Source organism: Haemorhous mexicanus, chromosome Z, assembly GCF_027477595.1.
Source record: "Haemorhous mexicanus isolate bHaeMex1 chromosome Z, bHaeMex1.pri, whole genome shotgun sequence".
NCBI lineage: Eukaryota > Metazoa > Chordata > Aves > Passeriformes > Fringillidae > Haemorhous > Haemorhous mexicanus.
In genome coordinates this window covers 61,807,471-61,821,529 of record NC_082381.1, presented here as the reverse complement: position 1 = coordinate 61,821,529, position 14,059 = coordinate 61,807,471, and the positions used below count along the sequence as shown (strand labels likewise).

At 38.7% G+C, this 14,059-nt stretch overlaps 1 protein-coding gene across 1 annotated transcript in view; it reads right to left on the bottom strand.

Annotated features, from left to right (window-relative positions):
- Positions 1–1,395: 1,395 nt before the first annotated feature.
- Positions 1,396–14,059, bottom strand: part of GLIS3 (GLIS family zinc finger 3) — a 154,784-nt gene continuing 142,120 nt past the window's right edge. The window contains 3 exon segments of the mRNA XM_059837001.1: positions 1,396–1,605; positions 2,813–2,992; positions 9,416–9,594. Of these exon segments, the coding sequence (XP_059692984.1) occupies positions 1,469–1,605; positions 2,813–2,992; positions 9,416–9,594 (496 nt within the window). The 3' untranslated portion in view covers positions 1,396–1,468.

Genomic DNA, 14,059 nt, shown 5'->3' with positions numbered 1-14,059 from the left:
CTTTTGCAGAATGTGCATTGAATGCAAGTTTCGGTTTTTAATAAAGCTTTTACTTTTGCACTGCCTTAAAGCCCATTCTGTTGTCACTGCACAAGCGTAACTTGGTTCAGTAGGAATAATTAGTCACACTGAACACTTCAATTTCAAATGTGTGGAATTGTGTTTTGTTGCACCAAAGTCAGCAAGGGCAGGATCAGACTATGTGTGGACACATGCATGTACCTACATACTTCCATATATATAAATTCTTCCAAATTCTTTTAACCACATGATTGTCCATTGCTGTGATGACACCTCCAATGCAAAATACTGGTTTTAACTCATAACCTTGTATGTTTCACAACCTAATTTGCTTGCATCCTGGACTAAATCTGAGGACCTTGAGCCTGACATTATTGATCAGAAAAAAACAAAACCACCAAACCAGTGCAGTTTTATCTTTCTAAGTAACCAGAGGAATCGTAGTACACTTAAGAGTAGTTCTTCTTTCTGAAAATGTGTTATGGAAAAAGATTAGGACAACCAAAATTTAGTTGAATCAGTACAGATAGCTTTAAAAAAATGTGGAATTTAAGGAAGACTCTTTCATACAAAAGATTTTAAATCTTCCTGGTAGACTATAGCACAGACAGCAACAATGCTCTACAATCTAATTAAAAAGCAACTGAAAGTTTAAAGGCATTTATGCTTATCTGGCAGATCTGCTAAATAGACACAAACCCATGTAACTTCTTGTATATTTAAATCATCTTATTCATGTTTAATGGGTCAGAATGATTATTGGGAAAACAAGAATAGCTGTACTGTGTGGCTTAAAATAAAGAGGGAAGGAAAGGACACCCAAAATGAGGCCTGTAAGAAATTCTCTACCAACCTTTGATCCAAAAAGAAGCCACACCAATACCTCCAATAGGTAGTGCCTATATGTATGCCTAACTTCTCTCCCTTTTGGATACTGGTGTGTGTTAAACTTTGGAACTATCACATGCAGACAGATTGTGCAAAAACTGTATGCCTTTGAAATGTTTGCAGCATGCTCTGGTTTTGCTTCTTTTCCTTTTTTGAAAAAGGAATTTTCTAAAGCTGTGTTCTTCTGTAAGTGCACCCATTCAGCTTGAAAGGATTACAGCCAACAACCAGTTTTCTTATTTGGTCTCTGAATTCCCTTTGAGAAATCAAAAGAAGAAATAATTTAAAAAGTATAGCTGCTGTACCAGAAATGAGAAAAAAAGAAACAATTGCTAAGGTTTTGGCAAAGCTTGCTTTCTCCAAACATTCTCCTTCTCAGCTGGCGGCTTGACTAAATGAAGAATGCTTAGTAATTGCTTTTTTCCTCTCCATTATGTATGTATATCTAGTCATATCCCCATACATACATGGCAGTTTCACGGAGAGAAAAAATTTGTAGGGGAATAACAGAAGGGCAAGATGAAACAGAATCAAGTTCTTGTAACTAGATATACATTACTTAGCCTTCAGTGTATACAGAAGAAAGCTGGCTGGAACAATGATCCACTGCATTCACTTGTAGGAAACTGCTGTCCTCTGGCATGCTGCAAGCTGAATCACCAAAGATACCTACAGATCCTGCTGGAAAGTCATAGACTGGAAGAAGAAATAAAACAAAAAAGCCCCAGTTAATAAGTAGGATAACTATATAATGAAGTATGTCCTAATACTTATGCATAGAACTGGAAATGGTTTTAAATCAAATACACAAATAAAATAAACAAGCCAACATATGTATCAAATTAATTACACAACTTACTGCTTACCAAGGGAGGAATTTTCAATTCTCTCAGAATCAAGTCTGAAGTAGAGCAGATTTCATTGCAACTAACACCTCCCCATTTAATGGGTGTTAAAATTGTGATCATTTTAAAAATAAACTTCACGCTTTTTTAACAAATTTCATCATATTGAACACAGGATAAAAGACAAAAAAATATTGTAGAATATTGCCATAAAGTAGACCCTGGCACAGAAATTACTACCTTTTACAAGTGGCAATAGTAAGCCCAAGAATAACTGTTTGCAGACACACGCTCATCTTTTGGATAACATGTTTACATACTGTGAGATTCCTCTTTGTAATTACGGGTGCACTGGCTTTGCAATACACTTCTGAAGGACCAAGACATAAGAGGGACTTCAAAGCACAATAAATGTTAAGTGGATTCATCCTGCGTGGAAGGACAGTAACAAACCTGGGCATTAGTTGAGCACTAAGATTAGGCTCATTGTCTTGTACTGATCCTTTGCACAGAGATTTTTCAGCCTTCCAGAGCAGCATGCAAGCCCCTTAAGTACTTTTCATCTAGGCACAGACTAAGTTACGTGCACACAGATTAGTGTGCATCCGGGCAGTTTTTGTCATTGAAACATGAATGAATGAAATTCAAGACTGATAAAAACCAAACATGCAGCAAGAAAAATCAGTAGTTTGAATCATCTCAGGTCCCTGCCACAATATGTGCATTGGAGAGAAGGGCTTCACAAATATCACAGAAGGCTCAGTGGACCGTATTTCAGCTCAAATACACAAGCCAGAGACTGTTTAAGCCCCACAGGCTATAATCTTGAGAAGCCTTCAACAGTGTTCAGACTGCACACAGGCCAGTTTGTTACTGTCACCTACGGCGACTTCCGGCCTCCCAACACCAACCATTCCATGAAGGTTTGAAAAATATCTCCTCTTTGTAAAAAGTCAAATCTGTCATGACATGTCCCACCCAAATACACACTTCACGCACATCTGTCGAAGCTGACAAACTCTACACAATCCTACATGGAGTGACCGACTGTTTTTTACCTTTGATACCAGAATGATCTGAAAAACTTCCACGGAAAATGCCAAGCCCTCCCTGGCCTGCTGATGTGAGAGCTGAGCAGTCAACAGGAGGAACCATATTGCAAGAAACACTGTCTTGTATGTTCTTCTGAGTGTCAGCATAATGTGGAGGGCAGAAAGTCTGAAGCTGCCCATAAAAACCTAGAATGAGAAGAAGGCCATCAGTAAAAGACCTGGACAGAGATAAAAAGGATAGCATGTGGAACCATGGCCATGAGAATGATAAAAACCTCAACTGCCCTACCACCAGGTCTTCAATAATTTTAAACAAATAAAGCAGTATTGCTGATATGATGCTCCCTAAAACTTCGTCAGGTTGCTACTAGTTTCTAACACAATCTACTACATGAACATCCTGAATCCATCATGACCTGTGAGAGGCACTGACTGGCTTGAAGCTGAAATTTTTCAGGAAATTTCTCCCTGTACTGCCCAATCCTGTGTCTGAGCTGGTACTCTCCAGAGTCACACTGTGCATCTGCCTGAAAATCTAAGAAAATGCTAAATTCAAATGAAAGAAGATTACGCAAGTAAAGTCTGAATAAAATCCAAGGATCTATCACTGATGCCAAGACAGCTGGCTGATAGTAGGGTCATGCATAGAGACTCTGAGCAAAATTTTTTTATGATGGAAAGACAGCACAGAAAAGTAGTGTAACTTTCTTAGATACAAGTTATTTTCACAATTCAGTGTCAATTATCCATCTTTTAAAATAGAGAGTCATAAACAAGAAATAAGCATATGTGGTTCTCTTCCTCTCAGTTATTTAGCACTATTCTAAATGTCTTTGTGAGCATCTGCAGTGCATCAAGCCAGTCGCAGAACTGGAGCCCAACATGACATAGCAAAATCTCCTAACTTGGTGTCTTTATTCACACAGCGTCGTGCCCAAGTTATTCTACAATACAGCTGAATGTGGGATAACATGAAACCATACCCAGTTCAGGCAGCAGACCCTGACAATACTTGAAATATCTGTTAGGGAACTAACTGTACCATCAGCTTCCTGTGTTTTCATGCAGCACTGGAAAAACAAAAAAAAATTAGGTTGGCTCATAACTTTCCAGCAACTGAACATTTCAGCTGCAACTGTGGATTGTAAAATTTTGTCTCTTACTAAACTATTTAAAACACACACATGCACAAGGTTACATCAGCTGTGTTTCTTTGAATCAGTACACTACAGCCAAGATTCATGATGTCAAGGTACAGAACAAACAGCTATTCTTCTGACATGACAGCATAACTTCCCTAGGAAAGTGAAATATTTTTGAATATGATAGAAGTGTAAGCTGTAAGAATTGTTTCTAAAAGCAAGAAGTTCTTGTTTTTTTACAGCATAAAGAGCCTTGTTCTGAAGGCTCATTCTAAATAGCCCTGGTAGAAAGCTCAGCTCAAATTCACTCATACAGTTGTGGTCCACATACATTTGTAATAGCGTCCTTATCCTATTGAACTGTTGTGGACAAAGATTTCATTATAGATATGTAAAGAATGACTGGCACAATTATAATTTCTATATGGTAGGAGGTTTCTGATGGACATCTATTTCCTCCTTAGTCATTTCTCTGCCTGTCACAAGAAAGAGAGAATGTTTTCTCAAGAAAATCATTATAGTTGCCATTCAGAAACATATGCCATGTGTGAGTAGTCTTTGCTTCTATGGCATGTAAAAATTCCAGCTGTCTTTGGTCTAAAATACTTCAAGATAGTGTTTCTTTGCAGTATATTTCTGCACATCCATTAGGCAAATTACACAAACACCGTGTAATCATGTGGACCATCTGGCTGTGAAGAACAAAAAGAAGAGTACAAGAGAGATCCAAGTCACATACTGTACTTACAGACAGATTTGTAAATGTGAAAAAATAGAAATGTTTCTGTTTATTAAAATCCTATTATTTTTAATTTATAGATAGCGATTACTAGTAGACCTCTCTGTATAGAGGCACTAGTATAACTAACTCATATAAGCTGACAATATTTTAAAAGAAATGACAACTTTTTCTTTTCTTTAAATGAATACTTTGCATATATTTTTTTTTCTTTTATTTCTTCCCTAACTCATAACAGCTCTGGTCATCAGCTTAACTCACAAAGACATGTGAGAGGGTTACAGACACGATTTTAAAGAACAATCAGATTTCTAGTGCAAAAATGTTTACAGTATCAGACACATCCAAAAGCAAGTCAGCTTTACCCATGCCCAAAGAAGTTTTACCTTACTCTATAAGACACAGAACAAAAAATTTTCTCTACTGTGAAGAGGGAACTTCTGTTGCTATTCTTTCCTTTCATACCTAGCATATCTCTTCTGGCTTGTCTCAGAGCAAGCAATCCCATATTCTGGAAGCTGCCTGAGGACTGTAGGTGCCTGTCTCTTCAGACACCTCTCCTAAGAGTAGTTTTTCATGGTTGAAAAGAATCACCAGTACAATACAGGTGGTGGACAAATTGTTGCAGATTTCCAGCTCCTGCACTGTCTTCTGTCTATAAACACATATTACATTGGCATACAAAAGCATCTAGCTGGGAAGTTGTCATTCCAGTCTCCAAGATTTATGGAATGGTAATACAATAAAAGATACTACAATCTAATGAAAGGAAAAGAAGAGCTTCACTTCTACATCTCAGTGAGGCATCTAACATCAATTCTGAACATTCCACGCAGCAAAGGATAGTGGGAATTTCACAAGAGCAAGAAAAGGGAATATTTAGTCAATTATGTAATATTAACTGAGGCACTAGAAAGCCCTCTCTGACATTACTGTGTATGTTGAAAATCAGAACAAATAATGAAGCTTGAACTGTAGACAATGTTCTTCCAAGGAAAAGACATTTCACAATATAAGTAGCTATTGGATACAAGAAGGCTGTCAGTCTTGGATCTCATAAATATTTCTCTCTAAAGGATAGTACTCTGAGATCTACCATGATCTTTTAAGATGTTGAGGCTTTCAGAAATTGTGTCTGTTTAGAACTTGTTTTCTTCAAAAAGCTTTTGGCAATGAAACTCTTTCTTCCTTGACAAAGCAAATTTATATGGAACAGACAAGTTTAAGACTACTTACTGAGGCAGATTGTTACCATTGTCTACTAGCATACTGAGCTGAAGTGGCTATAGTTACAGCACTTTAAATCTTGAAAAGGCAGGTTATGAACTGCAGGAGATAGAAATTAACAGAACTTCCCACAGCCACTTCTTGTATACATAGTAGTATAGTGTGGAGATAACTCCATGGTGTTTTTCTGCATTGTAATGAATTCACCAAGGAAGACAGTAATCTTTGTATTGGTACTGGGAAAACATAAACTCTTCAAATATCTGCTTTTGAGAGACAGAATTTAGGTAAGTCCTTACGGCACACAGGACGATGCTTTGCATGTAGCATATAGGACAAGACAGGTGTGCTTAAGCTGGAGGGAGTACACTCTGAAAAAATACCTTGTACAGTGACAACAGGTTACTTGATCTTCGAAAAAACATTTAATACCCACATTGTGGGCATTGAATTACACTGTACTGTATCTAAAAAAATTAATTAAGAGTTCAGTCTACATTGTCTTTATACTAGTTTTAAGTGCAAAATTGTTTAGAATTTGAACTCTGAGTTGTTATCTGTGTGCAAATAATTCCTGTCAGCGGTGTCTATTTTCAGTATAAGTTTTCCTAGGAGGGTGAAGCAGACACAGTAATGATAACATGTAAGTATGGTACAGGTTTAAGGTCCAAGCCCTTGAAAGTCAACCATTTTTTGATCTCAGAAGGTAGTATTAAACTGTATCTTGAATTTGGACATGTAACAGGGTTTTAATTCAAATGTGATATTCACTCAGATGAGGGTCTCTACTGGGCCTTCTTCTTGTAAAGAATGATGAGCCACTCCTTTTGTCCTTTTAAATACTCTTTGGACTGTAGGAGAGGGAGATGGGAACACAGTAGCATTGTTTTGGCCTGCCCTGAAGAGAAGATGCCCAAGGAGATATGAAGGTTGCTGCACAAGCCAGTGCAAGTCCTGAGTCCTGTGTGGAGCAACAATTAATCCAGGGTGAATTGTGAATTCCTGGGAGTCAGGAATCTTTGGAAAGTCTTCTACTTTGGAGCAACTGGTTGTGCTCCCAGGTTCTAGGATTCCTAAAACTCCCATGGCCATGAGAGGAAGAAGGTGGTAAAACAATCTGTATAATTGAAAGGCAATTTTTTCTCCAGGCAGGAAGAAAGACCTTAATGTCTCAGTGCCTTTCAAGATGATTTCTTGCCAAATGCTCAGCAAAAAAGGGGATCAAGTAAAATGTTTTGTACTGTGGAAATAGAAGGGCTAACCTGATCCTTTCAAGGCTTGCACTAGGAATTTACTGGACCTGTTTTGAAAACCTGGCATATGTAAATGAACTGTATATTAAGAAATTTCACCCTCTACTCTGTTGGCTTCATTATTAGTGAAACATCTATTAGAGAACATAGAAAGCCAACTATAACTGCTTATGTCCATTGGTAAATTTCATGTTCTTCTAGTACTGATCAGTCCTGTAAAAAATTACTACTTTGTGGAGAAAACCACCTGCCTCAGATCCTGCTTCTCTGTGGCCAGTACAATATGAAGAATGTAACAGGATTAGCACTTCCTTTTCTCTCCTTCACATTTATGAACTGAGGAAGATGCCTATTTCCTCTTTTTGCCATAAGAGACTGCTTACATGAGTGGAAGAAAATAAAAGAAGCCTTGTGTCATGGTTTGACACTGGCCTAATGCCAGGCACCCACAAGTGTCGCTTGGTTACCCTTCCCTTCTATAGCTGGGCAGCAGAGGGAAAAAAGGAAAAAAATTAACAAAGGGTTCATGAGTGAGATAAGGGTCAAGAGAAAACACTTCAAGGGCAAAACAGGCTCAACTTAAGGCTGCAAAGTGAAATTTATTACCAACGGAATCAGAGGAGGATAATGAGAAGTAAAATAAGCCCTTAAAACGCCTTTTCCCACCCAGACCCTCCCTCCTTCCCACCAACAGCATAGGGAGACAGGGCATGGAGGGTTTGGTCAGTTCATCACTAAAATTTTCTTCCACCTGCTCAGGGAGAGGAATCCTTACCCTGTGGGGCTGTGGGGTCCCTCCCACGAGAGACAGTTCTCTGTGAACTTCTCTTTGTAGATCCACTCGCAGAAGAAGCAGCCAAACCACACCTGCTGCAACCTGAGTCCCTCCCACAGACAGCACAGGGAGACAGTCCTCCCAAAACTGCTGCAGCATGGGTCACTCTTCCACTGGATGCCATCCTCCAAGGACAGGCTGCTCCAGCCTGGAAGCAGGGCCCTCTCTCTCTACCGGGTCTCCCACTGGACCACAGCCTCCTCCAGGCATCCACCTGCTCCAGCATGGGCTGTGGGTGGATCTCTGCATCCCCTGTGGATCCCCAAGGGCTGCAGGGGCACAGCTGCTTCACCACGGTCTCACCACAGCCTGCAGAGGAATCTTGGCTCCAGTGCCTGGAGCACCTCCTCCCCTCCTTCTGCACTGACCTTGGTGCTGCCATGTTGTTTCCCTCACGTGTTCTCACCTCCTCCTCTTCTCTGACTGGAAGCAAAACTGTGCCCACTTTGTTCTGATTTTCCTCTTAAATATATCATCACAGAGGCGTTACCAGCCTCATTCCTTGGGCCAGTTTTGGTCAGCAGCATGTCCATCTTCAGAGCCATCGTGGTTTGTCTCTGCTGGACGTGGTGGAAGCTTCTGGCAGCTTCTCACAGGAGCCAACTTTGTGGCCCCTCTGCTACCAAAAACCAAGCTGTGCAAAACCTTGCTCTTCCCAGGATCTTTCCTACGATATCTACATTGATAATTCTCAGGAAGCCTGATCAATAAGCAGAATCCTAAGACCTTTAAAAATCCAGTCTGCTATGTACCTTGTGTCTATAAGTATGGCAAATCATATATTTAAACAGTTGAGAGGAAACAATACTGCTGTCAACACACTCCGGAAATGTTAAGGTAATTAACATTCAGTATCCACCAGCTAGGAAAAACAAACAAACAAAATAACCCACAAGCTGATGATTTTTTCCTTTGGCTAAAGAAGAAATACAAAGGACTGAAGAGAGAGAGAGATCTTGTAGATGTCGATTACACAGCACAAGTGGGGACACAGCTGCAAGAGTCTTCCATGCTCACACAAGAAGAGTTCTCCATCTCTCCACAAGTGCAAGGGACAAAAATATCCTACGTCTTGAAAAGCAAGTTAATACTTACGTGGTAAATCAGGAGGGATTAGAAGTGTAACATTAGAAAATTAAAAGCCATCACAGAATTTTTTGCCATTCTGTGTCAAGAACAGCACTGAAAATCAATATGAAGAGAAACATGTAACTCCATACCAGGATGAATAACAAGTAGCTAAGGTAAGTATTTTACGGATGTTTGAAGGCAGGGTCTTGAAGGCTACCTCTTAGAGTCTTTCAAGGAAAAGAACCTTAACAATATCGGTGCCAGTCCCTGAAGCACTTAATTTCAAAGATAAGCAATAGCAAAAAACAACTAACAGCAGTGATGAAGGTTTTTCTTTCTTACCCTGGATGTGAAGGGCATTTGGCTGAAAAGAAGGGCTTTCTGCTGGTTGGTATGTCTTCAGAGGCATCCCTGCAAGCTGTGGAAGCTGAGGATGCTGTGGAGTCTGTCTCTGCATCATGGGATGTTGAATGGACATTCTCTGGGGGCTGATGTGATGAGAAGGAGTGGGAGCAACAAACCTAGAAGTTCAAAACCACAAATCTGTCAGATCTCCAATACATAAGAGCTAAAGATTGTTTTTATTTTATTTAGATCACTTTAGTTATTTGCATAGATACAGACTTCCAAAATAACAGTGTGCAGCCCAAATAGAGATGGCGTATTTTTAAATGGTGACATATCATTAGGCGTGACATCTGGGAAATTAGCAGGCTGAATTGCCCCTTATAATGGAAAACTACTTTTAATCCACTCCTTCTGTGTGTGTGTCTAAGCCATAATTGGAGGAGATGCCTCAAGGGGGACCTGATTTTGGAGCCACTGTCAGCTGTTTATTCTAAGCCTTTGCATCAACTTTATTTATCAATAAATAGTTGTTCTTGCTCACTGACAGTGAGAGATAGATTCAGGTCATTGGCCACAGAGTTGCTAGGAATTGGGTTCAGGCCCAGGTTTTGGGCTCTAGAAATCTTCCTATGTTACATAGAGCTATTTGAAAATAAACAATCTGATGTCAATATAATGCAGATAAGGGCAAGTGTTAAATTGCTTCCAGAATCTGACCCCATCAAAATGTTGATCTGGACTCAAACTATAAACTTAAACTGGCAGAGGAGAGAATGCTTGAGAACAAACCTGCTGGTGCAGCTGCCACAGAGGTTCATCACTGCAGAGGTATGTTTTGCACAGCTCTGGCACTACAAGGATATGCACTACTTCTGAAGATTTTACACAAGAGTTTTATGGAATTTAACTTTTTACTGATTTTTTTTCTGCATTTCCTTAAAACTGCATACCTCAAAGTACATTACAGATAGGTCATGCAATCTTTTTTGCACAGAAAGCTAGGATTTTTAGAGCTTCTGTCTGTGCCCCAAACCACCCAATAGACTGATGGGATCTGGCTAGTTAATGAAACCGCAGGAATGGCTCTGGGCCACTTTTTTATCAATGACAGGGAGCTGGAAACATTCCCACACACCAAAAAAGAACCATGATATTTCTTCAAGAAGGGGAGTGGAAAGTGACATGTGAAGTCTTATTGCAGATCAGCCTGTCTCTCCATCACTAAAAATGAGCTGCAAGTCTGCTGAGGAGGAATACCCTTCTCTGTGTGCTCAGTGGCTGCTGCTAGGAGGGATCAGTGCCTGCAGTTAACACAGTCTGCTGGTGCTCTAAACTATACATCTGGCCCCTCTTGCCCTGAGACTGGGCCTCAATATACTAGATGACTTTTATTTTTTTTAACCTAATAAGAAACCATGTTTTTCCTAAAGAAGTGTCAAGGAAGTTTATCACACCCTGAATACAACAGAAGGTGCAACTCCAGTAGCAGCTCTACAGAACACCTCTGGGCAGGGTCATCATACAGATTATAACTGTATTAAATAAAAGTTACTTGAGATCTTTTATGCTGCAGCTAAGAATCTGTATCTGCCACATGTTATCTCTATGTGATTTTGACTTCATTTGAAAGGTATTTACTACATTTCTGGTGAGTCATAATCTACATTTGGAGTGTAACAAGTATCAAAATGAACTGTGGATGATGTACTGCCTATTCAGTTTTCTGTGAGAAGCACATTTTTAAGAATATTAGGTAGGGTTTGGATGGTCCTGGTGCTGATGTGATATTAACTTCATAAACATATATTACTTCAGAAATGTTATACAGATGGAGGAAATAAAGATGTTACTACTGAGCCATTGAGTGTCAAATATTTAATTGTTCCAGATAACTGATGCAGAGTAGACTGAAAGATATACCAGAGAAGAAGAGAACAAAGCATGCACATATTTCACAATAATACTATTGTACAGGTTTTTTTAGAAAGAGAAGACAGTAGTTATATTGTGATAAAAACATCAAAGGTTTTTAAAAAGAGCTGTTGCTACCTGGTTATACGTCTCCCGAGTAATAACTGGAGTTAGTTTTTTGTATAGGAGTCGCATAGAAAGACTGTAATCTCCTGCCAGAGATTGAAAGCCAAGCACAGACAGTCTTTAAATACTATGAGTATTTTTAAAATCATGGAATATCATCCTTTGTGTTTTCAGGATTAATTTGGGAAAATTAATTTCTGAAAAATTATTTTAACCCGCAGCCACTAATGGGAAAAATAATTTTCAAAACTAAAAGTGGAAAGCACAGTTTTACAGATTTACCTTTGATTTAACATCCAAAAAACTTCCTCCTAATAATAATACACTATATTTTACAGCCAGACAGGACTCCTTTTTAGTAGACATAAGTGGTCTTTATTTATAAATCAACCTGGCTTACCCATATCCACGATATAAGGATAGTTATCTACTTTTTCTTTCCTTCTGCTTAACAAAAGAGAAACTTGTACATGTCACAGCCCAGATTTGTATCTGAACAAATCTCATTATATTCCTGGGAGAACAGCTAATTTAATTGTGTTCCTGAAACACTCAGGACCAGCTTGTAACCACTTGGAAACTGCAATCAAGAACTACAGTCAAGCCCAGGTGTCAATTCAATCAGAATCCTATGCCTGATGTAAAATCCGAGCAGAAATGTTTCTGGAGCCATTAAGAAAATTTTTCTTTTCCAGTTTAGCTGCAAAAAAATGTCTTGCTGGGGAATGACTAGATTTGGTAGTAAGCAAGATGCATGACAAAGTTACCAAAGCTTACCTGTTTTGATGAGATTTGTTAAAATGCCACATACAATGTCACATAATTTACTGGAGCTGGCCCAGTAAAGAGTCACTGCACCTACACGCACAACCCAAGAAATGTGTGGAAAAGGAAGGGAAGAGGAAATCTAAGAGCGTTATATACAGTATAAATTGTGTATTTATATAGGGATTTAATTTAGTTTATCATGGTTGGCCACCTACAAATAAATCCTCTTTTGAGTGGGGAAACAATCTCTTTTGTCTCTGTAGCAAGAATATATATAAGATGTTTCTTCACCTAGAAACTCAAGTGCTTTGCAACTCCTTGATTTATTTCACTGCAACCAAGCATTTTTAAAAAAATTTAAAATATTTTTATCTATATATTGAAAGAAAGGAAACTGCACCTGCATATAAAAGACATAATTTACCTACCATCAATCCATGCTACACTATGGCACAAATTGCTACTAACATTAAATATTTGAGACAGGAACTAGGTAACTATGTTGGATGTAGTTCTGTCTTCATTTTTCTTTTTTTTCTTCTCAACCTGGCAATGTAAATTAAAGCATTTGTCACCCTTCAGAAAAAATGAATCCTTATGGTTGCTACAGATACGTTGCTGAAGTGGAAATTGAACATTAAAGCTGAAAACCTGTTTGTTTTTTTTTTTTCTTCAGAGGCCATAGTTTTCTTTGAACAGCTTGTAAACACAATTTATTGGGTTGCTGCTCTTTTAACTGGCTGAGTAATTTTTGCTGGGATTCAGCACTATGGGAGCAAATCCACGTGTTATGCAGTTCACACAGTAAGGCGATTGGGCTTTTATCTCGCTGAGCTGAAGGTCTGGCTGCACAGAGGACTGAACTAAAAGCTCCTTGTAAGAGGTTGCTGTCTCCAACAGTCTCCTGTACAGTGCTGCACTTTCTGACAATGCTAAATGAAGAAAAATCCATGATCATTTCTTCTTGAATGCCTTTTTCTTTCTAGGAAAATCCAGAAAATTTGGGATGGTGTATCCACTCTCTGCTCTGACAGTCTTTCTGTGAACTCACATTCTTTGAACTCACACTTTATGCTGTGTCTTAGTGTCTTTACAGATCCTCAGTCCGCTGTCAGTGAAGGAAGCATTCTGTTGTAACACAGCATTGTGAAACCCAGCATATTGCACTATAAGTTTGGCTACCTAAAAGTGACAATCAAATAAACATGTTTTAAAAATGCATTTAAGGAAAGCACACCTTTTGCCAGGAGCAAAATTGAAAAAATAAGATGTTTTCCCCAAAGTTAACGAATATATTCAATTGACTAAAATAAAAAAAGCCTAATTTTTTACCTATCTATGATGCATGTTTCTCTCCAATGATTTCTCTGCTACAAGTTTTGTGGGTGTTTTGGTTTCAGGGGATTTTGTTTGTTTGTTTGGAGTTTTGTTTGTTTTGGTTTGGTTGTTTGTTTATTTTTGTCGTTTTTTTTTTAAGGAATGCAATCTTGCATAACAGAAATATTTTTGGCAAGAAAACCAAAATCTAGATGAAATAAGGGATGGCAGAAAGAACAAACAACCCCTCTGACCAGTACCTCATCTTCTCTTTGGTGCGAAGATGAAAGGAGAATTTAAGTGGAATTTAAAGTGGAATTTAAGGAAGAGGGCTGTGAGCAGGCACCTCAATATGCAGACTCCCTGGAGGGAGACTATGTAACTTTTTATAAAATCTCTCAGTATTTTCTGTGCCTATATTGTATCAGAGAACTGTTTCTTGCAAATGTGGTGGAGAGGAAAAAATGCCTTTGGAAAAAAAAATGTGTGAGAAAAATTCCACTCCCAAGTAACAAA